The sequence below is a fragment of the Oncorhynchus mykiss genome, chromosome 13, assembly GCF_057628025.1.
Source record: "Oncorhynchus mykiss isolate SJ-2025 chromosome 13, ASM5762802v1, whole genome shotgun sequence".
In the NCBI taxonomy this organism is placed as follows: Eukaryota; Metazoa; Chordata; class Actinopteri; order Salmoniformes; family Salmonidae; genus Oncorhynchus; species Oncorhynchus mykiss.
In genome coordinates, this window is record NC_143034.1 from 51,636,204 (window position 1) to 51,663,567 (window position 27,364).

Consider the following 27,364-nt stretch of genomic DNA (forward strand, 5'->3'; position numbering starts at 1 on the left):
TACAGCTGGGAAGAACTATTGGATATAAAAGTGATGTCAATTTACCATCATTACGACCAGGAATACGTCATTCCCGAAAAGGATCCTTTGTTCGGGCCTCCACTCTGGACATGCGATCTTATCCCAGAGGCCGACCCAAAACAACGCAGTAGCCGCAGGAGAGGCAAACGGAGCGGCCCACTGGTCAGACTCAGAAGGCCTACTGGTCAGACTCACCAATGTCCAATCTCTAGATAACAAAGTGAATGAAATTAGGGCACGAGTTCCCATGCCATCAGAGATTGTAACCTTCTCTGTTTCACAGAAACATGGCTCACTCGGGATATGTTGTCAGAGTCAGTACAGCCACCCGGTTCCTTCATGCAATCGCGCCGACAGAAACAAACATCTCTCTGGTAAGAAGAAGGGCGGGGGTGTATGCCTTATGATTAACGACTCATGGTGTAATCACAACAACATTACAGGAACTCAATTCCTTTTGTTCACCTGACCTATAATTCCTTACAATCAAATGCCCGACCGCATTATCTTCCAAGAGAATTCTCTTTGATTATAGTCACAGCCATGTATATCCCCCCCAAGCAGATACCTCAACGGCCCTGAAACAACTTCACTGGACTCTTTGTAAACTGGAAACCATACATCCTGAGGCTGCATTTATTGTAACTGGGGATTTTAACAAAGCAAACCTAAGATCAATTCTCCCGAAATGATATCATCATATTGAATGCGCGAGGCAATCAAACAAGCAAAACGTCAGTAAAGAGACAAAGTAGAGTCGGAATTCAACGGCTCAAACACTAGACGTACAGTGCCTTGCGAAAGTATTCGGCCCCCTTGAACTTTGCGACCTTTTGCCACATTTCAGGCTTCAAACATAAAGATATAAAACTGATTTTTTTTGTGAAGAATCAACAACAAGTGGGACACAATCATGAAGTGGATGAAGACATTTATTGGATATTTCAAACTTTTTTAACAAATCAAAAACTGAAAAATTGGGCGTGCAAATTATTCAGCCCCTTTACTTTCAGTGCAGCAAACTCTCTCCAGAAGTTCAGTGAGGATCTCTGAATGATCCAATGTTGACCTAAATGACTAATGATGATAAATACAATCCACCTGTGTGTAATCAAGTCACCGTATAAATGCACCTGAACTGTGATAGTCTCAGAGGTCCGTTAAAAGCGCAGAGAGCATCATGAAGAACAAGGAACACACCAGGCAGGTCCGAGATACTGTTGTGAAGAAGTTTAAAGCTGGATTTGGATACAAAAAGATTTCCCAAGCTTTAAACATCCCAAGGAGCACTGTGCAAGCAATAATATTGAAATGGAAGGAGTATCAGACCACTGCAAATCTACCAAGACCTGGCCGTCCCTCTAAACTTTTAGCTCATACAAGGCTGATCAGAGATGCAGCCAAGAGGCCCATGATCACTCTGGATGAACTGCAGAGATCTACAGCTGAGGTGGGAGACTCTGTCCATAGGACAACAATCAGTCGTATATTGCACAAATCTGGCCTTTATGGAAGAGTGGCAAGAAGAAAGCCATTTCTTAAAGATATCCATAAAAAGTGTTGTTTAAAGTTTGCCACAAGCCACCTAGGAGACACACCAAACATGTGGAAGAAGGTGCTCTGGTCAGATGAAGCCAAAATTGAACTTTTTGGCAACAATGCAAAACGTTATGTTTGGCGTAAAAGCAACACAGCTCATCACCCTGAACACACCATACCCACTGTCAAACATGGTGGTGGCAGCATCATGGTTTGGGCCTGCTTTTCTTCAGCAGGGACAGGGAAGATGGTTAAAATTGATGGGAAGATGGATGGAGCCAAATACAGGACCATTCTGGAAGAAAACCTGATGGAGTCTGCAAAAGACCTGAGACTGGGACGGAGATTTGTATTCCAACAAGACAATGATCCAAAACATAAAGCAAAATCTACAATGGAATGGTTCAAAAATAAACATATCCAGGTGTTAGAATGGCCAAGTCAAAGTCCAGACCTGAATCCAATCGAGAATCTGTGGAAAGAACTGAAAACTGCTGTTCACAAATGCTCTCCATCCAACCTCACTGAGCTCGAGCTGTTTTGCAAGAAGGAATGGGAAAAAATGTCAGTCTCTCGATGTGCAAAACTGAGAGAGACATACCCCAAGCGACTTACAGCTGTAAACGCAGCAAAAGGTGGCGCTACAAAGTATTAACTTAAGGGGGCTGAATAATTTTGCACGCCCAATTTTTCAGTTTTTGATTTGTTAAAAAAGTTTGAAATATCCAATAAATGTCGTTCCACTTCATGATTGTGTCCCACTTGTTGTTGATTCTTCACAAAAAAATACAGTTTTATATCTTTATGTTTGAAGCCTGAAATGTGGCAAAAGGTCGCAAAGTTCAAGGGGGCCGAATACTTTCGCAAGGCACTGTAGGTCTGTAACAGTTTGGGTCCAGGGTGTCTCCCCCTTTGAAGAGGGGGATGACCGCGGCAGCTTTCCAATCCTTGGGAATCTCAGATGATACGAACGAGAGGTTGAACATGCTGGTAATAGGGGTTGCGACAATGGCTGTGGACAGTTTCAGAAATAGAGGGTCCAGATTGTCAAGCCCAGCTGATTTGTATAGGTCCAGGTTTTGCAGCTCTTTCAGAACATCTGCTATCTGGATTTGGGTAAAGGAGAAGCTAGGGAGGCTTGGTCGAGTAGCTGCGGGGGGGGCGGCGCTGTTGGCCGAGGTTGGAGTAGCCAGGAGGAAGGTATGGCCAGCCGTTGAGAAATGCTTGTTGAAGTTTTCAATTATCACGGATTTATCGGTGGTGATCGTGTTACCTAGCCTCAGTGCAGTGGGCAGCTGGGAGGAGGTGCTCTTGTTCTCCATGGACTTTACAGTGTCCCAGAACCTTTTGGAGTTAGAGCGACAGGATGCAAATTTCTGCTTGAAAAATTCTGGCCTTTGCTTTCCTGACTGACTGCGTATATTGGTTCCTGACTTCCCTGAACAGTTGCATATCGCGGGGACTATTCGATGCTATTGCAGTCCGCCACGGGATGTTTTTGTGCTGGTTGAGGGCAGTCAGGTCTGGAGTGAACCAAGGGCTATATCTAGTTCTGCATTTTTTTAACGGAGCATGCTTGTCTAAGATGGTGAGGAAGTTACCTTTAAAGAATGACCAGGCATCCTCAATTGACGGGATGAGGTCAATATCCTTCCAGGATACCCGGGCCAGGTCGATTAGAAAGGCCTGCTCGCAGAAGTGTTTTAGGGAGCGTTTGACAGTGATGAGTGGTGGTCGTTTGACCGCGGACCCATAGCGGATACAGGCAATGAGGCAGTGATCGCTGAGATCCTGATTGAAGACAGCAGAGGTGTGTTTGGAGGGCAAGTTGGTCAGGATAATGTCTATTAGGGTGCCCATGTTTACGGATTTAGGGTTGTACCTGGTGGGTTCCTTGATGATTTGTGTGAGATTGAGGGCATCTAGCTTAGATTGTAGGACTGCCGGGGTGTTAAGCATATCCCAGTTTAGGTCACCTAACAGAAGCTAGATGGGGGGCGATCAATTCACAGATGGTGTCCAGGGCACAGCTGGGAGCTGAGGGGGGTCAGTAGCAGGTGGCAACAGTGAGAGACTAATTTCTGGAGAGATTCATTTTTAAAATTAAAAGTTCAAACTGTTTGGGCATAGACCTGGAAAGTATGACAGAACTTTGCAGGCTATCTCTGCAGTAGATTGCAACTCCTCCCCCTTTGGCAGTTCTATCTTGACGGAAAGTGTTACAGTTGGGTATGGAAATCTCAGAATTTTTGGTGGCCTTCCTAAGCCAGGATTCAGACACAGCAAGGACATCAGGGTTGGCAGAGTGTGCTAAAGCAGTGAGTAAAACAAACTTAGGGAGGAGGCTTCTGATGTTGACATGCATGAAACCAAGGCTTTTTCGATCACAGAAGTCAACAAATGAGGGTGCCTGGGGACATGCAGGGCCTGGGTTTACCTCCATATCACCCGAGGAACAGAGAAGGAGTAGGATGAGGGTGCGGCTAAAGGCTATCAAAACTGGTCGCCTAGAGCGTTGGGGACAAGGAATAAAAGGAGCAGATTTATGGGCGTGGTAGAATATATTCAGGGCATAATGTGCAGACAAGGGTATGGTGGGGTGCGGGTACAGCGAAGGTAAGCCCAGGCACTGGGTGATGATAAGAGAGGTTGTATCTCTAGACATGCTGGTTATAATGGGTGAGGTCACCGCATGTGTGGGAGGTGGGACAAAGGAGGTATCAGAGGTATGAGGAGTGGAACTTAGGGCTCCATTGTAAACTAAAACAATGATAACTAACCTGAACAACAGTATACAAGGCATATTGATATTTGAGAGAGACATACAGCAAGGCATAACGTTATCGCAGGTCTTGATTGGGAGAGCTAGCTAAAACAACAGGTGAGACAACAACAGCTAGTCAGCTAACACAACAACAGCAGGTAAAATGGCGATGACTAGGCAGAGCGGGTCGGATTAACTACACACAGAGCCTGAGTTCGCGGCTGGGGCCGACAGATAAAACAGAAATAAACAGAATGGAGTACCGTGATTAATGGACAGTCCAGCAGGCATCAGCTATGTAGCCAAGTGATCATTGTGTCCATTGTGTCATAGTTACCCATTTTGAGAACTATACAGTGCCACTGACATGGCCCGCTGCCAAAGCCTACGGGCTCTCCTTCTCCGTGGTCAACGTGAGTAAGACATTTAAACCTGTTAACCCACGCAAGGCTGCTGGCCCAGACGGCATCCCTAGCCGCATCCTCAGTGCATGCGCAGACCAGCTGGCTGGTGTGTTGACGGACATATTCAACCAATCCCTATCCTAGTCTGTTGTCCCCAGATGCTTCAAGATGGCCACCATTGTTCCAGTTCCCAAGAAAGCTAAGGTAACTGAACTAAATGACTATCGCCCCACTTCATCATGAAGTGCTTTGAGAGACTGGTCAAGGATCATATCAACTCCACCCTAACTGATACCCTAGACCCACTCCAATTTTCTTACCGCCCCAATAGGTCCACAGACGACGCAATCGCCATCATACTGCACACTTCCCTATCCCATCTGGACAAGAGGAATACCTATGTAAGAATGCTGTTCATTGGCTACAGCTAAGCATTTAACACCATTGTACCCTCCAAACCCGTCATTAAGCTCGATACCCTGGGTCTCGACCCCGCCCTGTGCAACTGGATCCTGGACTTCCTGACGGGCCGCCCCCCAGGTGGTGAAGATAGGAAACAACTTCTCCACCCCGCTGATCCTCAACACTGGGGCTCCACAAGGGTGCATTCTCAGCCCTCTCCTGTACTCCCTGTTCACTCATGACTGCGTGGCCATACACGCTTCCAACTCAATCATCAAGTTTGCAGACAAAACTAGTGGTAGGCCTGATTACCAACAACGACGAGATGGCTTACAGGGAGGAGGTGAGGGACCTCGGAGTGTGGTGTCAGGAAAATAACCTCTCACTCAACGTCAATAATACAAAGGAGATGATCGTGGACTACAGGAAACAGCAGAGGGAGCACCCCCCATCCACATCGAAGGGACAGTAGTGGAGAAGGTGGAAAGTTTAAAGTTCCTCGGTGTACACATCACGGACAAACTGAAATGGTCATGACCCTGTCATGACTGTCCTGATCAGGTCAGGTTACAGGAGACCACAACCCTACAGATTATGTCTCAACCCCAACAGAGGAGGAGAGATCTAGGGGTCTGAAGATGTGGGGGTTTTATGACACCTCACGCCCCTGGTAAATCTTAGGCCACACAACATTCCTGTGTCCCCTCAATATGGAGAACCACCCTCAGAACATTAAACATGCAATAAAGGGACTTCGGAACAATGGTTTCCGTCAGCCACAATGGTGGTCATGACGATAAATGGAATATGAAAATGTATGTCATTTTTGTTTTGTTATTAAAGGTTAATAGATGACGTTATTACGAAAACATTGTAACGTTAAGAGTTTTCCTAGTATATGTTTGATGTTTATACATTGTACGTTGTGTGGAAAATGTACAAATCAAAGAGAATGTTTTGGTAAAGATGAAATGTGAAGTTAGTTGTCTAAAATTGGATTTGAGTCAAATCTAGACCTTGCCCTTAACTTGGTACGCCCAAAGAATTGCCCTAAAGGCGGTCACTTCTGACCCGAGGGTATAAAACCTGTGAGTGAAGAATTAACAGATCAGACTAAGTCACCCAAGCTGCAGCCGAGGTCTAAAAAAGTAAACAAACCCAAAACGCAACACAAGTTTGAAGACAAAGAAATCTTTTTCTACCCAAGCTACGGATGAGTAGCTGTGTCTAAGCGGGTGAATTCAAGTCGGACCACCTAGCCTCCACTCCACATCGAATCGTGGTATCTACACTGTTTAATTCCTACGCTGTGAGCTCTGAGCTACAGAGCTGTCTATCCTCAGAAGAGCCCTTCCAGAGCAAGAGCGAGGGAACAGACCCCTAAGCCAAAAGGACACTGACATCGTGAGGACAACCAGAGAGTTGCGCCGGAGAAGTGCGTCATTGAGCAGCCTAAACGGTCCACGCGAGGAGTCCACGGAGACCTTCCACACGTAATTACATCATTATATTCTGACCCATAAGAGCGGCAGTTTGGGGCAAGGCTAGGGTTAGAATAAGCATAGCTGACAAATTCACCCAAATGTATATTTCTCTCGTGTACTTTCTTTATCTCTCTCTTTTAAATCCCCATTTTGGGTAACACGCACCATGGTGTGTTGACCCGTTACACTAAGTTCTAATCAATAGCCTAGAGTGTTTCTGTGTATATGTATCTTTTATCATCATTTTAGCTTTCTAGTAAATAAATACTCAACTAAGATTGGTGTGGTACGAACTCATTGGTGAGACCCGGGTCTGTGCAGATTCCCGGATTATGCGACGTTCAGAACGAGACTGTAGAGGAAACTGATTAATTAGCGGCTGTTGTAAAATCGATATTCTGATATTCTTTGAGTTAATTTTGGAAATAGAAACTCAATAAAACAAATTTTCCCATGGTGCCCCAGGTTAATGAGTTAATAATTGCTTGATTCAGTTAATCATGCAATTAGAAACCTTTAATCATTCGATGAGCAACAGTCGTCACATTAACTGATACAACGTCACGACAACCCACACAGACAGCGTGGTGAAGAAGGCGCAAAAGCAACAGCCCCTCTTCAACCTCAGGAGGCTGAAGAAATTTGGCTTGTCACCTAAAACACTCACAAACTTTTACAGATGCACAATCGAGAGCATCCTGTCGGGCTGTATCACCACCTGGTACGGCAATTGCACTGCCCTCAACTGCTAGGCTCTCCAGAGGGTGGTGCGGTCTTGCACAACGCATCACCGGGGGCAAACTATCTGCCCTCCAGGACATCTACAGCACCCGATGTCACAGAAAGGCCAAAAATATGATAAAGGACAACAACCACCCAAGCCACGGCCTGTTCACCCCGCTATCATCCAGAAGGCGAGGTCAGTACAGGCGCATCAAAGCTGGGACCGAGAGACTGAAAAACAGCTTCTATCTCAAGGCCATCAGACTCTCAAACAGCCATTAGTAACATAGCGAGGCTGCTGCCGTCATACAGACTCAAATCTCTGACCACTTTAATAAATTGACTTAATAAAGGTATCACTAGTCACTTTAAATAACGGCACTTTAATAATGTTTACATTTACTACATTACTCATCCCATATGTACAGTATATACTGTATTCTATACCATCTACTGCATCTTGCCTATGCCGCATGCCATCGCTCATCCATACATTTATATGTATTTATTCTATTCATCCCTTTACATTTATGTGTATGAGGTAGTTGTTGTGAATTTGATAGATTACTTGTTAGATATTACTGCATAGTTGGAACTAGAAGCACAAGCATTTCGCTACCCTCGCATTAACATCTGCTAACCATGTGTATGTGACCAATAAAAATTTGATTTGAGGAAACTCAGGCATCTTTCTAGAGCTCCGACAGTCCAAAGAGGTAATCACTGACGTCATGATTTGACCAAGGTTTTTTTCCAGTTGTCTTAAAAGCACCAAGAGTTGAGAAACCTGTCTATTTTCCTCGGAAGTACATAATGTCACGATTCCAAAGCTATATGATATTACAGAGAACAAGTGAATTATCTCACATCTAGGAAAATATTTGTAATGTTGTACTTCTTGTTGACGAAATTCATCCTAATGTTTTTTTGTTTTAGCTATCGCCCAATTAGCATCTATTCACTTACTGAAGGAGAACTCTCCTTGTCCAACAATCACCCAGAATGCACCATGCAACCCATTGATGACATTTCCACTAGATAGTTCAGCCACAATGTCATAATTGACTATATCGTAAAAAGTCATGAAAACAGATGATGGCAAAATTTGGGGTGATGATCAAATTAACAGTGAAATGCAGCTATAGATCTGTAATTCTCATTTGAAAACAAGTCTAAGAAGCGGTAGATCATCAGATAGAACAATGAGCCAGATATTTCACCAGATGTACAAATGTGAAGCAACCGGTTGACATTTCCACTCACTAGCAAATGTGATGATGAGAGGAAGCCTAGTGGCCTGCAGTGGGAGAAGATGATGCGAGATGGATTTTGGTCAACATTCTTAGAATTTTCTCATAGATTAAACATTTGATCTCAATTTTTTTTGTATAGAAAACTAGAATATGTTACAAACAGATTGGACTAAATTTTGTAGACTTTACTTTGCCAAAGTTTCAAAACAATTGTGTTATTCAGAAGGAGTGCAAAGGTGAATTGAGTTGTTGCACACACACACTTCACAGAGTAGGTGTTCCTTAACGGAAATATGCAAATACATGCTAAAATATGCCAATAGGATCTCACTATGATGGCTTTGCCCATCATGTTGCTTGTTCTGCCCTCTATGATTAATTTGCTCCCTTTGTAAACACCAAGCAGTGGTCTATCTTGAGTAGATCTGTTCTATGTGTGTTATTTCTATGCTTCCCGTTCTTAAGTTTTGTTTTTGCATCTTTTACTTTTGTACACCAGCTTCAAACAGCTGAAAATAACAATATTTGAATTTTAGGAACCAAGAAATTGCGGGGCGATTTATTTTCTTATTGCACCTTTAAGAAGATACATTTTAGAAATAGGTGGGGGTTTAAAATCAAATCAAATGTTATTTGTCACATGCGCCAAATACTTACTTACAAGCCCTTAACCAACAATGTTTTAAGAAGTTGAGAAAAAAACAGATAAGTAAAAAATAGAAAATAAAAGTAACAAATAATTAAACAGCAGCAGTAAAATAACAATAGCGAGGCTATAGAGGGGGTACCGGTACAGAGTCAATGTGCAGGGGCACCGGTTAGTCAAGTTAATATGTACGGTAGATATGTACGGTAGAGTTAAAAAGTGCCTATGCATAAATAATTTACCTACCTCATCCCCATACTGTTTTTATTTATTTACTTTTCTGCTCTTTTGCACACCAATATCTCTACCTGCACATGACCATCTGATCATTTATCACTCCAGTGTTAATCTGCTAAATTGTAATTATTCGCCTACCTCCTCATGCCTTTTGCACACAATGTATATAGACTCTTTTTTTAATAAAAATAAAATAAAATAAAAATTCTACTGTGTTATTGACTTGTTTATTGTTTACTCCATGTGTAACTCTGTGTTGCTGTCTGTTCACACTGCTATGCTTTATCTTGGCCAGGTCGCAGTTGTAAATGAGAACTTGTTCTCAACTAGCCTACCTGGTTAAATAAAGGTGAAAAAATAAAAATAATAATAATAAACAGAGTTGCAGCAGCGTAAAAGAGGGGTCAGGAGTATTATGGCTTGGGGGTTGAAGCTGTTAAGAAGCCTTTTGGACCTAGACTTGGTGCTCCGGTACCGCTTGCCATGTGTTAGCAGAGAGAACAGTCCATGACTAGGGTGGCTGGAGTCTTTGACAATTTTTAGGGCTTTCTCTGACACCGCCTTGTATAGAGATCCTGGATGGCATGAAGCTTGGCCCCGGGGATGTACTGGGCCCGTACGCACTACCCTCTGTAGTGCCTTGCAGTCGGAGGCCGAGCAGTTGCCATACCAGGCAGTGATGCAACCAGTCAGGATGCTCTCGATGGTGCGGCTGTAGAACCTTTTGAAGATCTGAGGACCCATACCAAATCTTTTCAGTCTCCTGAGGGGGAATAGGCTTTGTCGTGCCCTCTTCACGACTGTCTTAGTGTGTTTGTACCATGATAGTTTGTTGGTGACGTGGACACCAAGGAACTTGAAGCTCTCAACCTGCTACAGTGCAGTCTTGTCGATTGAGAATTGAGGCATGCTCGGTCCTCCTTTTCCTGTAGTCCACAATCATCTCCTTTGTCTTGATCACGTTGTGGGAGAGGTTGTTGTCCTGGCACCACACGGCCAGGTCTCTGACCTCCTCCCTATAGAAGGACTTTGTGGCTGTGGTAACTACTGATGACACATGGGCAATGTACACAACGGGCATTAATAGTGGTGCTTTCAAGGCAACTAGGAACTCAGAAAAAACTAGGTAAAATCATGACAGTGATTTTCAGGTAAGAAAGTCAGAATTATTATTTTTATATATTTATTTATTTAACCTTTATTTAACCAGGCAGGTCAGTTAAGAACAAATTCTTATTTACAATGACATCCTACCCCAGCTAAACCCGGACGATGCTGGGCCAACTGTGCGCCACCCTATGGGACTCTCAATCATAGCCGGATGTGATACAGCCTGGTTCTTGAAAGATGCCAGAGATTCCGACTTGGATTTCCGAATCTGATGACCGTTCAAAACCATTTTCCCAGTTGGATCTCGTTTTTCTCCCAAGTTCCCAGTTGTCTTAAATGCACTAAAGTCGGAAGTAGGAGATTTCCGAGTTCCCAGTTGTTTTTAACACAGCATACAATTCCAATGGACTTTCCCATCTCGTCAAAAGTATCTCTTTAACAGGCCTCCCGGGTGGCGCAGTACTGCAGCGCTAGCTGTGCCATCAGAGTCCCTGGGTTCGCGCCCAGGCTCTGTCGTAACCGGCCGCGACTGGGAGGTCCGTGGGCCTAGCGTCGTCCGGGTTAGGGTCGGTAGGGATCTCCTTGTCTCATTGCGCACCAGCAACTCCTGTGGCGGACCGGGTGCAGTGCACGCTAGCCAAGGTTGCCAGGTGCACGGTGTAGCCTCAGACACGTGGAGGTTGGAGTCTGTTTGAGTGTGTGGACAGGTGTCTTTTATACAGGTAACGAGTAACAGGCTCTGTCCTACTTCCGACTTTAGTGCAGTTAATACAGGTAATGGAGTGGAGAACAGGAGGGCTTCTTAAAGAAAAACTAAGAGGTCTGTGAGAGCCGGAATTCTTACTGGTTGGTAGGTGATCAAATACTTCTGACAAGCAATAAAATGCTAATTAATTACTTAAAAATCATACAATGGGATTTTCTGGATTTTTGTTTTACAGTTGAAGTGTACCTATGATAAAAATGACAGATATGCTTTGTAAGTAGGAAAACCTGCAAAATCGGCAGTGTATCAAATACTTGTTCTCCCCACTGTATATGAAATATATATGAATAGTAATAGAAAAGTTGGTCGAACTAGAGCAGAAAAATCTTATTGCGTCACGTGACACTTGGTGGATATATATGGTACTGCAAATAGGGCTTTGGGTCTCTTGAATCCCGACTCTTCCGAAACCCTGACTTCATAAGATTCTAAAATAGACAGTAAATCAATCAGAAAATGAACTTGCAGTCTCAAAAATAAAATTTTAAAAACACATTTCTGCATGCTCAAATTACATTCAGTGATTTAAGATGAAATAGCACTTGTCCGTTTGGTGCATATTGAGTTCTGCCCAAACAGACTTACAGCCATTTACATCACTGATTTCCTACTTTTTATAAGTCTTCTTGTTTTTTGGGATGCTCGTGCCTTAGGGTTCTTCAGAGGCTTGGCTTTGGGCTTGGTTGGCATGGGTTTAGCCTTTCCTGGCTTGGCTTTTGCCATGGTCACCTTGAGGAGAGTGGGTTTGGGATTTATTGATTTTGTGTCCTTGAATCCTTTGAGGGTCTTGCCAGGAGAAGCACTCTCCCCTGGACAGCTCTTAAAGACATGGACATCCCTCACACTTTGGCCCCGGAACTCAGGAGGATGACCACAGGTGGCTGTCATCTTCAGACTCACATTCTCCATCCACCTGAGCAGAGAGAGGGGACGCAAAGTAGTTAGAGCCTGACGGTTAGCAGAGTTAAATAATTTGTGTATACCTATAGTATAGACAACTATAGTCCCTTTGCCCAAGAACGCCAAGGTAACCTGTCTAAATTACCATCGCCTGTAGCACTCTTGCTTTGAAAAGCTGGTCATGGTTCACATCAACGCCATCATCCCAGACACCCTGGACCAACTCTAATTTGCATACTGTCCCAACAGATCCACAGATGACGCAATCTCTATTGCACTCCACACTCCGTCTCCCACCTGGACCAGAGGAACACCTATGTGAGAATGCTGTTGATCGACTACAGCTCAGAGTTCAACACCATAGTGCCCTCCAAGCTCATAACTAAGCTCAGGACCCTGGGACTGAACACCTCCCTCTGCAACTGGATACCTGATGGGCCGCCCCCAGGTGATGAGGATAGGCAATAACACATCCGACACACTGACCCTCAACACAGGGGCTCCTCAGGGGTGAGTGCTTAGTCCCCTCTTGTACTCCCTGTTCACCCATGACTGCGTGGCTGCACACGACTCCAACACCATCATCAAGTTTGCTGACGACACAATGGTGGTTGGCCTGATCACCGACAACGATGAGACAGCCTATAAGGAGGAGGTCAGAGACCTAGCAGTGTGGTGCCAGGACAACAACATCTCCCTCAATGTGAGCAAGACAAAGGAGCTGGTCGTGGACTACAAGAAAAGGAGGGCCGAGCACACGCCCATCCACTTTGACCGGGGTGTAGTGGAGTGGGTTGAGAGCTTCAAGTTCCTCGGTGTCCACATCACTAAGGAATTAACATGGTCCACTCACACCAACACAGTAGTGACGAAGGGACGACCATGCCTCTTCCCCCTCAGGAGGATGAAAAGATTTGGCATGGACCCAGATCCTCAAAAGGTTCTAAAGCTGCACCATTGAGAGCATCTTGACTGGCTGCATCATCGATTGCTATGCAACTGCTTGGAATCTGACTGCAAGGCACCACATTTTCTAAATTTATCAGACATTTTAAAATGTAGATGTTCCAAAGGCATGCATCAGACGCTTATATGCAGCATGTATGCATGGAGGCCTGGAGATTACAGTAAATTACAGTGAGAGCGACAGTCTTTTGCTTGACAATAACCGGCTGACAACCCCCAAGCAATAAGACTGCTAAACAAGACTGCTAAATAGCTAATCAAATCGCTACTTCCCGCATTTACCCTTTTTTGCACCAACTCTCTTGCACTGACTCTATGGACACACATTGTACTCTACCTACACACTCACATATAGTTACACTGACATTGCAACACGCACATAACACGCGCACACATGCATACTGATGGCACACACACTCACTCTCACATTTGGACCCCAGGAAGATTAGCTAGTGTTACAGAGTTAGCTAATGTGGATCCTAATAAAAAATGTAAAAATTCCACATACGCTGCTGCTACCCCTACCTATATGTACATAGCTACCTCAATTACCTTGTTCAACTCGGTAGTGGTTCTCCCTGTATATAACCATGTTACTTTTATTTGTTATTGCTATTTGTTAGTCACTGTGTATTTTTTCTTCGTGTCACTATTTCTATTTAAAAATATAGATATTTTTAACTTAACTCTGCAATGTTGGAGAAGGACCCGTAAGTAAGCATTTCACTGTTAATCTACACCTGTTGTTTATGAAGCATGTGACAAATTAAATGTTGATTTCATTTATGTGCATGCATGTGCATGACTCCCTTGCACAGCAGCATCCACAAACGGGTCATTCACAAAGCAGTGGACTACTGACCTGCGGAGTGGCAGCAGGGTGCAATCACATAGCAGGGGGTTGTGAGTCAGGTTGATGACCTCCAGCCCAGTGAGTGGGCTCAGGTCAGGCAGCTCTTCCAGCTGGTTCCCCCCCAGAGACAGAGTAGTCAGCCCAGAGCCCAGCCCCACCAGGGAGTCTCTGGACATCTATACAGGGAATAGAAGCAACCACTCAGAAAGTGAATTCTTCATAGAAATGAATGGCCAGTTTTTCATTGATAACTTGAAATGGTATTGACCCCAATTCTGCAGATAGAGATAATTTATCAACGCAAACCTCTTTATCTCTCTTACCTTCTCCAGACCCATGTCATCCATATACAGCTGCCTTAGGCTCTTGGACACAGGAAGGAACGCCTTTGGTCCGACCCAACGAATGAAATTTCCAGAGAGGCAGAGCTCGGTCAGACTGGAGGCCTTGGACAGCCCGTCGGTAGGCACCTCAGCAAGTTGATTGGACCCCAGATGAAGAGTATCTAGGTGGGCGGAGTTGAGAGCACCAGGGGCTATAGTGGATATGGTGTTATTGGTCAGGTAGAGTCCTCTCAACTTGGGGACTGAGGAGAGCTGGCCTGTCCGCTCCAGCTTACCGATAGTGTTCCGCTCCAGGTGGAGCACAAGCAGGCTGGGCAGGGGGGCCAGGGCAGCCCCAGGGAACATGGCCAGCTGGTTCCCTTCCAGGTGGAGGTAGGTGAGCTCAGGGGCCCCAATGAAAGTCTCTGAGCCCAGGGAGGTGAGGTCATTGTCAGACAGGTAGAGGTAGACCAGGCCCTTCATGCCCCGGAAGGAACCGCCTTCGATCTCACGGACCTTGCAGTGCTCCAGATGCAGAGAGACCACCTGGTCTGTACCGGGGAAACTGTTGCTAGGGATGTAATGGAAGTGGTTGCTGCGCAGGTCCAGGAGCTGGGAATTAGAGGGGAAGCCGTAGGGGACTTTGGTGTGACCACGGTTCTCACATGTGGCGTGCTGAGCCTTCACCTAAGCAGGGGACAGAGAGAGGGAGATGGGTTCAGAGGGATATTTCCAAACAAGAATTGGAGAGCAGTTTTTAATGGATGACTGAATTATCAGCCCAAATCTTCTCTGAGTATGATGGCAAGTGTGCTGTCATGGCAGCAAGTTTGAACATTATTTGTGGCACAACATTGCACCATCGCTCAGCACCCCATACACTATCTCAGTATTAACAACAAGAGCAACTCACGTCGCAGTCACAGTTATCAGGACACTTGATCTTCTTCTTAGGCTTGGCTGTGGGCAGTGCACGCTCCCTGGTCTCCTCCTGCTCTTCAAACTCCTCCTTTATCATGTCCTCCCTGCTCCGGCACCGCAGCTCCATAGGCCCCACTCCCTCCAGGGTCTCATCAGAGAGGTGAGGGGGACCCGCACAGACCCCCATCAACTTCACCTTCCCTTTCTTGGCCCACTCCTTCAGGGGCCTCAGGTAGCAGTTACAGTGGATGGGGTTTCCTGTTAGGTTGAGGCGGGCTAGCTCCATGGGGCCGGAGAGGGGCTCCAGGAAGCGCAGCTGGTTGTGGCTGAGGTCCAGGTGGGAGAGGAGGGGGGCCTGGGACATGGCTGTGTCTGAGATGTCCTGTAGGGACATGTGGTCCAGGTAGAGGTGGGTGAGCTTCGGCATGGAGACAGTATCCTCACCCAGGTAGGTCATGGGGTTGTAGCTCAGGTCCAGGCGGGTAACTTGAGCCAGTCTTAAATAAAGGAGACAAAATGGACAGAGCATAAAAAGGTCAAGTGTCATCAAGCTTAAATACCATTGGACCAGGACACTATTGCACAATAGTGTCAGACAACTGCACAGAAAATGTAAGTTTCCCACCGGGTCATAGTCTGTGTGGGGAAGAACTGCAGCTCATTGTGGTTGAGGCTGAGGCGTGTGAGGGTGAAGAGGCCAGCGAAGGCCTCCATGGCCAGGTTGTTGAGGGAGTTGCGACTGAGACGCAGCCACTTGATGTTGTGCAGGCCCCGGAAGGCCATGTTGGGGATGTAGACCAGCTGGTTATGTGTGAGGGACAGCATGTTGAGGAAGCCCAGCTGAGTGAAGGCCCCTGGCTGGATCTCCTCAACACGGTTATGGTCCAACGTCAGCTGCTTTAGGGATGACAAGCCGTCAAAAGACTCCTGATGGATGGGGAGAGAGCGGAAGTTAGGAAACAGGTGACATTAAACGGCCCAGAAAAGTTGGTGGATGGGAGTATGGCCTTTGTGCAAGAAGTGACAGCTACGTGTACAACATAACTTACACCTGAAAGGTACCATGTACAGTGCCTTGTGAAAGTATTCGGCCCCCTTGAACTTCGCAACCTTTTGCCACATTTCAGGCTTCAAACATAAAGATATAAAACTGTATTTTTTTGTGAAGAATCAACAACAAGTGGGACACAATCATGAAGTGGAACGACATTTATTGGATATTTCAAACTTTTTTAACAAATCAAAAACTGAAAAATTGGGCGTGCAAAATTATTCAGCCCCCTTAAGTTAATACTTTGTAGCGCCACCTTTTGCTGCGATTACAGCTGTAAGTCGCTTGGAGTATGTCTCTATCAGTTTTGCACATCGAGAGACTGAAATTTTTTCCCATTACTCCTTGCAAAACAGCTCGAGCTCAGTGAGGTTGGATGGAGAGCATTTGTGAACAGCAGTTTTCAGTTCTTTCCACAGATTCTCGATTGGATTCAGGTCTGGACTTTGACTCCATCCATCTTCCCATCAATTTTAACCATCTTCCCTGTCCATGCTGAAGAAAAGCAGGCCCAAACCATGATGCTGCCACCACCATGTTTGACAGTGGGGATGGTGTGTTCAGGGTGATGAGCTGTGTTGCTTTTACGCCAAACATAACGTTTTGCATTGTTGCCAAAAAGTTAAATTTTGGTTTCATCTGACCAGAGCACCTTCTTCCACATGTTTGGTGTGTCTCCCAGGTGGCTTGTGGCAAACTTTAAACGACACTTTTTATGGATATCTTTAAGAAATGGCTTTCTTCTTGCCACTCTTCCATAAAGGCCAGATTTGTGCAATTTACGACTGACTGATTGTTGTCCTATGGACAGAGTCTCCCACCTCAGCTGTAGATCTCTGCAGTTCATCCAGAGTGATCATGGGCCTCTTGGCTGCATCTCTGATCAGTCTTCTCCTTGTATGAGCTGAAAGTTTAGAGGGACGGCCAGGTCTTGGTAGATTTGCAGTGGTCTGATACTCCTTTCCATTTCATATTATCGCTTGCACAGTGCTCCTTGGGATGTTTAAAGCTTGGGAAATCTTTTTGTATCCAAATCCGGCTTTAAACTTCTTCACAACAGTATCTCGGACCTGCCTGGTGTGTTCCTTGTTCTTCATGATGCTCTCTGCGCTTTTGACGGACCTCTGAGACTATCACAGTGCAGGTGCATTTATACGGAGACTTGATTACACACAGGTGGATTGTATTTATCATCATTAGTCATTTAGGTCAACATTGGATCATTCAGAGATCCTCACTGAACTTCTGGAGAGAGTTTGCTGCACTGAAAGTAAAGGGGCTGAATAATTTTGCACGCCCAATTTTTCAGTTTTTGATTTGTTAAAAAAGTTTGAAATATCCAATAAATGTCGTTCCACTTCATGATTGTGTCCCACTTGTTGTTGATTCTTCACAAAAAAATACAGTTTTATATCTTTATGTTTGAAGCCTGAAATGTGGCAAAAGGTCGCAAAGTTCAAGGGGGCCGAATACTTTCGCAAGGCACTGTAGGTATCAATGTTACTAAATTATTCTACGTCAATCTGATCTGGTGCTTCCCTCACCAAAACTTACATTTATTTGTTTACCCCATGTCCCCGGTGACTGTGCCAGCCGCTACCTCACCTGGTAAAGGATCTCAATGTTGTTGTTGGCCAGGTTGAGGGAGACCAGACGGCCCAGGGTGCGGAAGGCCCCCTCACGCACCGCTCTGATGTTACACCGCTGCAGGGTGAGGTGCGTGAGGTGCGGGATGTGCAGGAACGCATGGGTCGGCAGCACCTGGATATCGTTTTTACTCAGGTCCAGTTTCACTGTAATCTGAGGGAAAGGAAATAGGAATGAAAAATAGAAAAAGTAGGGGAGGTTTAAATATGGAAAAGGAAAAAAGAAAATGCGTGGGTGAATGAATAGCAAAATTACAGCACTGCATACATGCCACAAATGAAGGTTTAAACCATATCAAATAACTTGTAAAACATCCATCATTGATCTTTTTGATTCATTGGCATCTCACCTCATCTATGGTGGGGGGAACCTGAGTCAGATTCTTGCCGATACAGGCCATGGTGAGTTTGGAGTTGTCGCAGATGCAGAACTTTGGGCACTTTCCCGCTTGAGCTGGTAAAAGTATGACCAAGAGCATCAAAACCGCAACTAGCCACCTAGAGAGGCAATCCGCAAAGGAACTTATCTGTAGGGGTTTTGGGAAAAAGATATCGAACACAAACGGGATTTGACTGTAGGCCTAACGTAATGATAGTTATGCATATCACGCACGAACGGCTCTCAAAATACTAATTATCACCCAACTTTTTACAGTCTCACAACTTTGAATATATATTGTAAATACAGTGAAATAGTACAATAGACTACTTCTTATAGCAACAATGGAACAAAAATATTCAAAGGCATGGAGAATCCAGTCTCCAACTTGGAAACCTTAGGCTTTCCCTCTGGACTCAAAAAATCACTTTTCCAATGCCAGGAGGATTGTATGTATTTATTTAACGCATATTTTAAAGACTTAAAAGTTTAGTTATTGAATCTAAAAATACGAATCTGGTTGTTATTCAGCAGCATTCTATAACATTTGCTATTTGATAAATATTGTAACTTTTTAGAATGTTCCTATTGTACATTTAAGATTATAAACATACCTTCATGGTTGAATTTGTCAAATTTGACATCCAATGCTTTTAGTATGTAGCCTTCCCAGATAGCTTTATCAAGTTTCCTACTCAAGAAAAAGTGTAGGTCTGTATATCATTTTTCCACTGTGGAGGAGCTGCGCGCAAAGGAGAATATGAGCGCCAAGGGGTTCACGTATATACTAGACTTTTACATTGCTAGAATGACTGAGCACTTGCAACAGTTAGGGGTCTCACAAACACTGCTTTGATAAATTCTTTCGTCGTGACTCCCGGCCCCTGCGAAACCTAACCTCAAATGAACACCTTGGCAATACATTTTCTGACAGATTAGAGGTCGAAGGTAGCCAACTGTCCCACCTGGCATAGACGTCAATTCAATGTATATTCCAAGTTGATTAAAAGGGTAAGCCAACATTCTAAGTAGTTGCTAAGTAGTTACAAAGTAGCTAAAGAGTAGTAAGTAGTTGAAGTTGCTAAATTAGCTAAAATTGTCCGCAATGATTTTCAAAACTTTTGGGTTGCTAGACGTTCGCGATATACGCCCACCCATCCACCCTACTTTTGTTTTTGTAACCATACCAAACGTTAACATATACTACGTTTAGTGTTCCCGGATTTCCATTTACTATGTTACATCTAGTCTATGAGACCAGGCTGGCTACCAATCTCACATCCAGTAAACTACGCACTACCCTAAGGTTACTCGAGTGCAAACTCACTGAATAAAATGTATTTTTAAGCACAACAAGCTAATGGAAAACAAATCAATAAAATGAAATGTATTTCCCTGTAGTTAAACTATAAATGGCTATATCCCATGGTACCTAAAAAGCCCCTTCTAAAAAAGTTCTGACAGGTGCCCACAAAGAAGGGCTGTTTTTCTATGCTTGAGAAGAGGCAGCCCATTGTCCCCAAGAATGGGTCTGGTGAAAGCATATTGCTCTAACCTTCACTAGCTTAACAATTGTAGAGCAGCTTGCCATTGAATTGGTTAATGCAATTAACAAAGATCAAAGTCTGATGTGGTGTACTCATTTAATATTAGAAATATTGTATGAATCAGTTATGGATATGTAGTATATCTATGACCTTTTCAGCACATTCAACTGAGTTAATGTCCAACAAACAGTGTATTCATTCAAAAGCACATCCCAGGCCTAATCTCTTTCCCAGATGAAGTGGCAGGTCCCCATTAAAGTGGATCAAGTACAACGGTCTGCTGCTTCCTTGAATAGTTGGCTTGCTCTATGCATTTTAGCCCCAATTCTCCCTTATCTGAGAATATTTCAAGTAAAAATGAAGTTCGAACAGGTGTGTGCACCTTGCTCAGTATGAGCCACAGGAGCATTATACACTGAACACAATTATAAACACATGTAAAGTGTTGTTGGTCCCATGTTTCATGAGCTGTAACACAATATCCCAGAAATGTTCCATACTCACAAAAAGCATATTTCTCTCATCTCTGTTAGTGGTTATTTTATCCTTTGTCAAGATAATCTATCCACCTGACAAGTGTGGCAGATCAAGAAGCTGATTAAACAGCATAATCATTACACAATGACAATAAAATAGCACTCTAAAATGTGCAGTTTTGTCACACAACACAATGCCACAGATGTCTCAAGTTTTGATGGAGCATGCAATTGGCATGCTGACTGTAGGAATGTCCCCCAGAGCTGTTGTCAGATAATTTTATGTTAATTTCTCTAACATAAGCCACCTCCAACGTTCTCTTAGAGAATTTGGCAGTATATCCAACCGGCCTCCCAACCGCAGACAACCACGCCAGCCCAGGAATTCCACATCCGGCTTCTTCACCTGCAAAATCGTCAGAAAGGGCAGGGGGTGCTGAGTATTTCTGTCCGTAATAAAGCCCTATTGTGTGGGAAAACTCATTCTGATTGGCAGGGCCTGGCTCCCAAGTGGGTGTGCCTATGCCCTCCCAGGCCCACCCACAGCTGCACCCCTGCCCAGTCATGTATTATCCATAGATTAAGGCCTAATGAATTTATTTAAATTTACTGATTTCCTTATAACTGTAACTAAGAAAAATCCTTGAAATTGTTGCATGTGGCATTTATATTTTTATTCGCTGTAGGTTTCAAAATTTGGGAGAAGAACCTACCCCCGGATCAATAGTTTCTTCCCACTGTAAAAAGTAAATATGGTTGGACTAGATCCTTATTCAGGGTAGTGCTTGCTCAACTGTGAAATTGAAATGTTCCCAGGCCATTCAGTACATGGACAACCAAAAAGTGTCTGTTTAATAGCTGCAACAAAGAAATCAACACATTTATTCAGTTCTTCCCTTTTGATTCAAATCATAATCACATTTCCACAGCAGCCCATATCACACATTTATATTTTATATCTGTTTAACCCTTTTAATATAAACCATTACTTACTGGGTAAATACGGAGAACGAACCTGTGTTTAAGGTCACATTTCAGTCCTTTCACTGAGGGTGAGGCAGAATACAACATTCATCTCCCAAATGTTTGTGTGTAATATTTCAAAATCGGTCCATCCATAAAATAATGTACATCCATAAGATGATGGGCAAGGCTCCAGCTGTGAGTCTTCTGAGTTGGCGAAATAGAGTGCAGTGCAACAGTTAAGTCCTTGTTGTGTGCGCTAAAGGCCCCCATATGTCTGGGGGTGGGAATTGTTCTGTTCATAAATCCGTGAGTCTGTGCGGTCCTGTGTGACTCAGTTTTCAGGCCTGACCTGCTCCAGTGTGGACTTGAGGATGTTCCTGGCGCTGCTGCACGACTCCAGGGCCTGGATGTGTCTGAAAGTCACAAATATACAGTTATACAATGATGGACAGTTTCACCTTTACTGTCGTTAAATGCAGCAGCCTGACAACAAAAGAACATGGGTACATTGTGCAATTTGGAGCATGTTGGCAATATCCTTAGGGAACTTTGTGCCAATGTGTTAATCTGCAGTCGGAGAGGGTACCTGAGAGCTACGCTGCCACCCATCACTCATGCCCTTACCGGGACATGAAGGCCTCCAGCACGGCGATGTGGTCCTGGGGGAAGTAGTCCTGACGCACAACGTACTCCAGGGCCTGCAAATGCCCAGGTACTACACGCACCGGCTTCACTTTGTCCTCACTCTGAATGAGACAGGGAGAGGGGGAGACACAAGGGCTACAATAATACAAGGCAGAAGAAAACCAGGAGTTTTTCTACAAATTCATAGAACGTGTGTGCATACCTTGAGGAGTCCCAGCATTACTAACAGCGATGATATAAAGTTGTAACCTTGGAAGGAGGGGCTTGCGAAGGCTTTCCTAAGAATTGCATCTGCAGAACAAAGAGAACATATACTTAACATGCAGTCATACATATGAACGAAAAAAATTGCATATCCATGGACTCAGTCATCTGGCCCCATGTCTTCAGTAAGTACTCGGAAATAAGATAAGTGGCCCTTACCAATACTGTCTAGGACAGCACTCTTAACATCTTTATCTTCCTCATTGTACACAGAGGAGATTTTCAGGAATGCCTCCGCTGTCTTACCAGCATCCGCCACATCTACCTGGAAAGAGAAGAACAAGGACAAAAGGTTAAACACGTCACCATCAACCTGTTTCAGCCTACTGACACACACTGTATGTCACCTCAGGTTTCCACTAAGTAGTTTGCTGTGTAAGGAATTCATGACAGGGTGTGTTAACCTGCTGTTCAAAGAGCAGGGCCCTCTTGGTGCCCAGTTTGAGCAGCTTGTCGGGGGATGGGAAGCAGAGGAAGGAGGAGGCATCTGGGGGTCGGGGCACTGACGGAGGAGAGGAAACCTGATTCACACTGCTGTCTTCTTCCTCCACATCATCATCCTCCTCCTCCTCATAGTCATCCTCCTCCTCCTCATCTTCATCTTCATCATCATCCTCCTCCTCCGGCTCCCCTTCATCGTCGCTGCAGGTAGAGACAAAGATTACACAAAAATATTTTCTCATGGCGGCTTGTGATAAAAGACAGGATGGTTGAGGTTCAGTGTGGGTAAGTCTAAAAGTATAAACTAATTTAATATTTCAATCTAGTACCTGAGTGATCCCAGCAGGTCTCCCATGTTCAGGCCATCCATTACCTCTCTGAGAGCATCACAGCCTTCCTCCCCCAGGCAGTTACCTGACAGTACCAACACACACAACACAAAGTCACACATGAACTCTACAGATCCTATGAAAACACTACCAGCTGATGCAACATTTTCAATCCAGATTTCATGTGTTGTAAGTCAAATCCAACATGTACCATTTAGGTCCAGTTTCTCCAGTGTGGCTTTGCCCTCGACTGATTGTGCCACCAGCAGTGCAGCTTCTCCTGTGATCTCCCCGAATGACAGATTCAGCTCCTGACAAAGAGGTAAAAAAAAATATGGGTATGAGTCAGGTGCTGCCACAGCAGAGGGAAGTGTATGAACACACATTAATTAACAATCGCAGTAGATGTTCCTGCAGCCAAGGGTGGGACCAGTGCTACCCTGTACCTTGAGGATGGGAAGCCCCTCAGTGATTGCCTCTGCGATGGCTATAGCCCCCTCGGAACGCACCAGACAGTCTCCAAAGTTTATCACCTGGACACTATGCAAATGTTTCAGAGCCTGAAGGGGGCACAAAACACGCAGTGTCAGTCAATAGTATGGCAAGTGCATTTGAGCATACATCAACTTCATGAGTTTCATTGTCATACGGCCTTCGTACACAAGGCAAACCACTACTGTACCTGTGCCATGGCGATAGCTCCTTTCTTGGTGAAGGTGTTGTCGTTGAGGTTGAGGACCCGGAGCTGGGGGTTGTGTTGCATGGCAGTGGCCAGAGCAGTCACTCCAGGGTGGTTGATCCCATTCTGGGGCACGTGCACTTCCTCCAGACTACCCATCAGCTGAGGTCATACAGTAGCATCAGACAGAGATAGCTATATAGACAGTATATAGCTTGTCACTGTCAGGACAGTTTAATTATTGACTCAGTGGCATTACGTTGGAGTGTTCGAGGAGCTTTATCCATGCTGCTGCCAGTACTAATGCTAAGAGCTCCATGTGAACCACTGTGGTGACTAACTGCATATACTCTACAAGTCCAGATTGTCAGAAATTCTGATATGTTCAGCTCAGGAGCCAGTGTCTGTACCTGGAAGGCCTGGGCGAGGGCAGTGGCCCCATCGTTCTCCAGACGGTTTCTGCCTGCGATGAACACCTTCAGCCCGAGGGGGGTGCCCTGTGCACTGGACTGCTTATAGCACTCCGTCAACGCTGCAGCTAAGATCTGAGGAGACCACATACAGAGCACAGTGAAAAAACTATGTTGGAAAAAGTTAGGATTGTCATGATAGATATTAAATCATGATATCACTTCTCAAATGATAGCACTATTCAACCTTAACACAAGCTATATATTTCATACGATAAGTTAAATTAGCTTTAGATCTTCTCTTAAATTATACAGACTACATTACAACTAGTACGGGGCAACTTTATGTTGTGGAGTCTGCTCAATAACGTAATGCAGCTCCTATCAAGCTGGAGACATTCTGCCCACCTTGCCTCCACCAATGCCCATGCCGCAGTTGTTGAGCCTCAGTTCCTGCAGTGTGTGACAGGCAGTGCTCTTGAGCAACTTCTCGATGCCCTTCACCCCGTCTGGTCCAAAGGCATTGTCACTAAGGTCCAGCACGGTCAGTCTGGCGCCTGCTGTCATCAGGGCCGCACCCAGGGAGTTCTGAATAGGGGAGATGAAGGCTGAGTTTACAATCCCAGGACCATCTTTCATCTATCAAAGGGAGCAAGTATTATTATTATTTTTTTTAAATTGTCTCACCAGGGCTGGAGGGATCTCAGAACGCAGCCGCCCAGTAAACATGTCACTCCAGTAACAGTACTGAGGGAGAGAGAGGGTTATATAAAGGGTTAGCTAAAGTATTGTCTAGCTTGCCATATTTATATATATGACAGATATAAAAGCAAGATAGAACAGAGCCAACAGCAGGTACCTCATCAAAATCAACATATGAGATCATCCATCTCTCTCCGTGTGGCTATCAGTGGAATACCTGTCCTCTGTACCACAAACAATGCAATCAAAACCTCATCTCATAATCACTCTGTGACTGGTACCTTAAATTCACTCTTTGTCTCCAGGGCTTTAGCGATGGCCTGTGCTGCCTCCACCCCATAAGTGTTCCCCTCCAGCCTGAGCGCTTGCAACCCCTTGAACTCCTGGATCTCTTTCACCATCTCTTCCACTGGAAAGAAGGAGACAGAGGGAAAGATTGAAAAGACAGACCATGATTGTTTGAAGAACAATACATTGGGCTCCCGAGGTTAGCAGCGGTCTAAGGCACTGCATCTCATTGCAAGAGTCACTATAGTCCCTGGTTCGAATCCAGGCTGTATCACATCCGGCTGTTTTTGGGAGTCCCATAGGGAGGAGCACAATCGGTCCAGCGTCGTCCAGGTTTGGCCGGGGTAGGCCATCATTGTAAATAAGATTTTTTTCTTAACCAACTTGCCTAGTTAAATAAAGGTTACGTTTTTTGTTTTTAAATAGAACAAAAAAACATTTGGCATTGGACACCACATTGTACTTGAACAACCTATTGGATGACAATTGGAGGAGCATAAGCATAATGAGTCAATGGACAATGGTTGGAATTCTTACCAGATTGTGCATTGTCGAATTTGCGTCCTTGGCCTTTATAACTCAACTCTCCCTCAGTCACCTGAGTTTTGGCCAGAGAGTCGGCCAACTGTGCAACAGCATCTGTCGCCATCAGGACACCTGAGGAACATTCTAACTTATGAACAAGAACATGCACTACTTACTTAAGCAACACATACTATATTATCAATTACCACCTAGTAGAGTACCTGCCAAAGACCTAGCGTTACCAAACACACATGCAGTTTGAATGTTATAAACATTATTCATAGTTAGCTAACTAGTTAGTTAACTTTGGCTAATATACACAGGGGGTGGAAAGTTGCTCTGTCTGTAAACGTTGCTAGCTTGCTATCATTGTGCTACTCTCTCGAAGAAGTGGAAACACTTGCTAACTAATGTTAGCCAAGTAGCAAGATATGTTTAGCGTTGTAACTATCTGGTAAGTAGTTATAAACACTTGGCATACACCATCTCATGCCAGGATAGTTGAGGCTAACTAGCTAGGTGGAAATAGCTGAACATGGTGGATCATTTCCAATGGTGTGATAAAGCTGGAAATGTTCCACAAGAATACAGCCATCAAAGCAAGTTACTTAACGTTGTTCTGACTTGGTAAAGTCATAACATGTTAGCTAGCTAGCTAGCTAGCTTAGCAAGCTAGCAAGAGGAGGGCATGCCCTGCTACGGCCATCGACCAACTTGATCTGATAAATATGGCACCTCCCCTCACGTGTGACCTTACTAACGTTTCCCTGAATACATTTGCAAGCGAAAATGTCTCTGAAGTAGTAGGAAACGTGTATCAATGCTTACAAAATGCAAATTTCTACGTATAACTAGTTGTTTCCAGAACAGCGCTGTCTGTCCCACAAGCTGCCTCCCGCTCGGTTCTGACGTTTAAACACTTCGATGACCATGGCTGACGCGAGACACATGTGACTTGTAGTTCCAGACAGTTTCGTTGCCTCATCTTCTTCTATTACATCATGGCGGTCCGCAAACAAACGTTTAAGTACATGCCGCCACCTACTGTGCTGGAATGTACGATCAATCATGACATGCCATATTCTGTACTAGCATGAAAAAATAATACAAAAAAATAATAATACCTACTAACTTCTGCCCCACCCCCCCAACCCACTACCCCATTAAACTTGATCTATATCATGCTGAAACACTCCACACTTAGGATTGTTCAGCATGTCAACAACCATTTCAACAGTAACATCTGTTATACCAATATCTATTTTGCCGTCTCCACAATCAAATCAAATCAAATGTATTTATATAGCCCTTCTTACATCAGCTGATATCCCAAAGTGCTGTACAGAAACCCAGCCTAAAACCAAAACAGCAAGCAATGCAGGTGTAGAAGCACGGTGGCTAGGAAAAACTACTTAGAAAGGCCAAAACCTAGGAAGAAACCTAGAGAAGAACCAGGCTATGAGGGGTGGCCAGTCCTCTTCTGGCTGTGCCGGGTGGAGATTATAACAGAACATGGCCAAGATGTTCAAATGTTCATAAATGACCAGCATGGTCAAATAATAATAATCACAGTAGTTGTCGAGGGTGGAGCAAGTCAGCACCTCAGGAGTAAATGTCAGTTGGCTTTTCATAGCCAATCATTAAGAGTATCTCTACTGCTCCTGCTGTCTCTAGAGAGTTGAAAACAGCAAGTCTGGGACAGGT

At 44.5% G+C, this 27,364-nt stretch overlaps 3 protein-coding genes across 4 annotated transcripts; all 3 read right to left on the bottom strand.

Annotated features, from left to right (window-relative positions):
- Window positions 1–11,842: 11,842 nt before the first annotated feature.
- LOC110487542 (chondroadherin) lies at window positions 11,843–16,239 on the bottom strand. Its single transcript, XM_036942448.2, has 5 exons — window positions 15,938–16,239; window positions 15,305–15,809; window positions 14,392–15,078; window positions 14,078–14,244; window positions 11,843–12,262 (listed from the first exon to the last, which is right to left on the bottom strand). The coding sequence occupies exons 1-5, from the start codon at window positions 16,135–16,137 to the stop codon at window positions 11,941–11,943; spliced, it is 1,881 nt and encodes a 626-aa protein (XP_036798343.2). The 5' UTR covers window positions 16,138–16,239; the 3' UTR covers window positions 11,843–11,940.
- A 1,720-nt stretch (window positions 16,240–17,959) lies between these two features.
- On the bottom strand, window positions 17,960–18,555 carry LOC149978919 (chondroadherin-like protein). The gene is made up of 2 exons (XM_090194354.1): window positions 18,360–18,555; window positions 17,960–18,163 (listed from the first exon to the last, which is right to left on the bottom strand). Exons 1-2 carry the CDS (start codon window positions 18,486–18,488, stop codon window positions 17,960–17,962), a joined length of 333 nt encoding a protein of 110 aa, XP_090050480.1. The 5' UTR covers window positions 18,489–18,555.
- Window positions 18,556–21,231: 2,676 nt separating this feature from the next.
- Window positions 21,232–26,778, bottom strand: LOC110486414 (ran GTPase-activating protein 1). 2 transcript variants are annotated; one of them, XM_021558007.3, is made up of 15 exons: window positions 26,489–26,778; window positions 25,673–25,792; window positions 25,129–25,256; window positions 24,833–24,892; window positions 24,554–24,733; window positions 24,146–24,280; window positions 23,739–23,897; window positions 23,503–23,616; window positions 23,268–23,367; window positions 23,057–23,141; window positions 22,691–22,928; window positions 22,446–22,551; window positions 22,225–22,313; window positions 22,002–22,123; window positions 21,232–21,790 (listed from the first exon to the last, which is right to left on the bottom strand). In XM_021558007.3, the coding sequence occupies exons 2-15, from the start codon at window positions 25,782–25,784 to the stop codon at window positions 21,709–21,711; spliced, it is 1,710 nt and encodes a 569-aa protein (XP_021413682.3). In that variant the 5' UTR covers window positions 25,785–25,792; window positions 26,489–26,778; the 3' UTR covers window positions 21,232–21,708. The 2 variants fall into 2 exon arrangements, with proteins under 2 accessions (XP_021413682.3, XP_021413683.3); XM_021558008.3 differs by having other exon boundaries at window positions 21,964–22,123; window positions 26,489–26,775.
- Between the last annotated feature and the right edge of the window lie 586 nt (window positions 26,779–27,364).

Coding starts and splice junctions, on each gene's coding strand:
- LOC110487542 (XM_036942448.2), bottom strand. CDS start 16,137: ATGCTGTCCCTCACACATAACCAGCTGGTCTACATCCCCAACATGGCC. Junction 15,810..15,937: donor CCCACACAGACTATGACCCG/GTGGGAAACTTA, acceptor CCTTTATTTAAG/ACTGGCTCAAGTTACCCGCC. Junction 15,079..15,304: donor CTGATAACTGTGACTGCGAC/GTGAGTTGCTCT, acceptor TCCCCTGCTTAG/GTGAAGGCTCAGCACGCCAC.
- LOC149978919 (XM_090194354.1), bottom strand. CDS start 18,488: ATGCTCTTGGTCATACTTTTACCAGCTCAAGCGGGAAAGTGCCCAAAG. Junction 18,164..18,359: donor TTCCCCCCACCATAGATGAG/GTGAGATGCCAA, acceptor CCTTTCCCTCAG/ATTACAGTGAAACTGGACCT.
- LOC110486414 (XM_021558007.3), bottom strand. CDS start 25,784: ATGGCGACAGATGCTGTTGCACAGTTGGCCGACTCTCTGGCCAAAACT. Junction 23,898..24,145: donor CCCTCGCCCAGGCCTTCCAG/GTACAGACACTG, acceptor GTATGACCTCAG/CTGATGGGTAGTCTGGAGGA. Junction 22,552..22,690: donor CCCTGCTCTTTGAACAGCAG/GTTAACACACCC, acceptor TTCTCTTTCCAG/GTAGATGTGGCGGATGCTGG.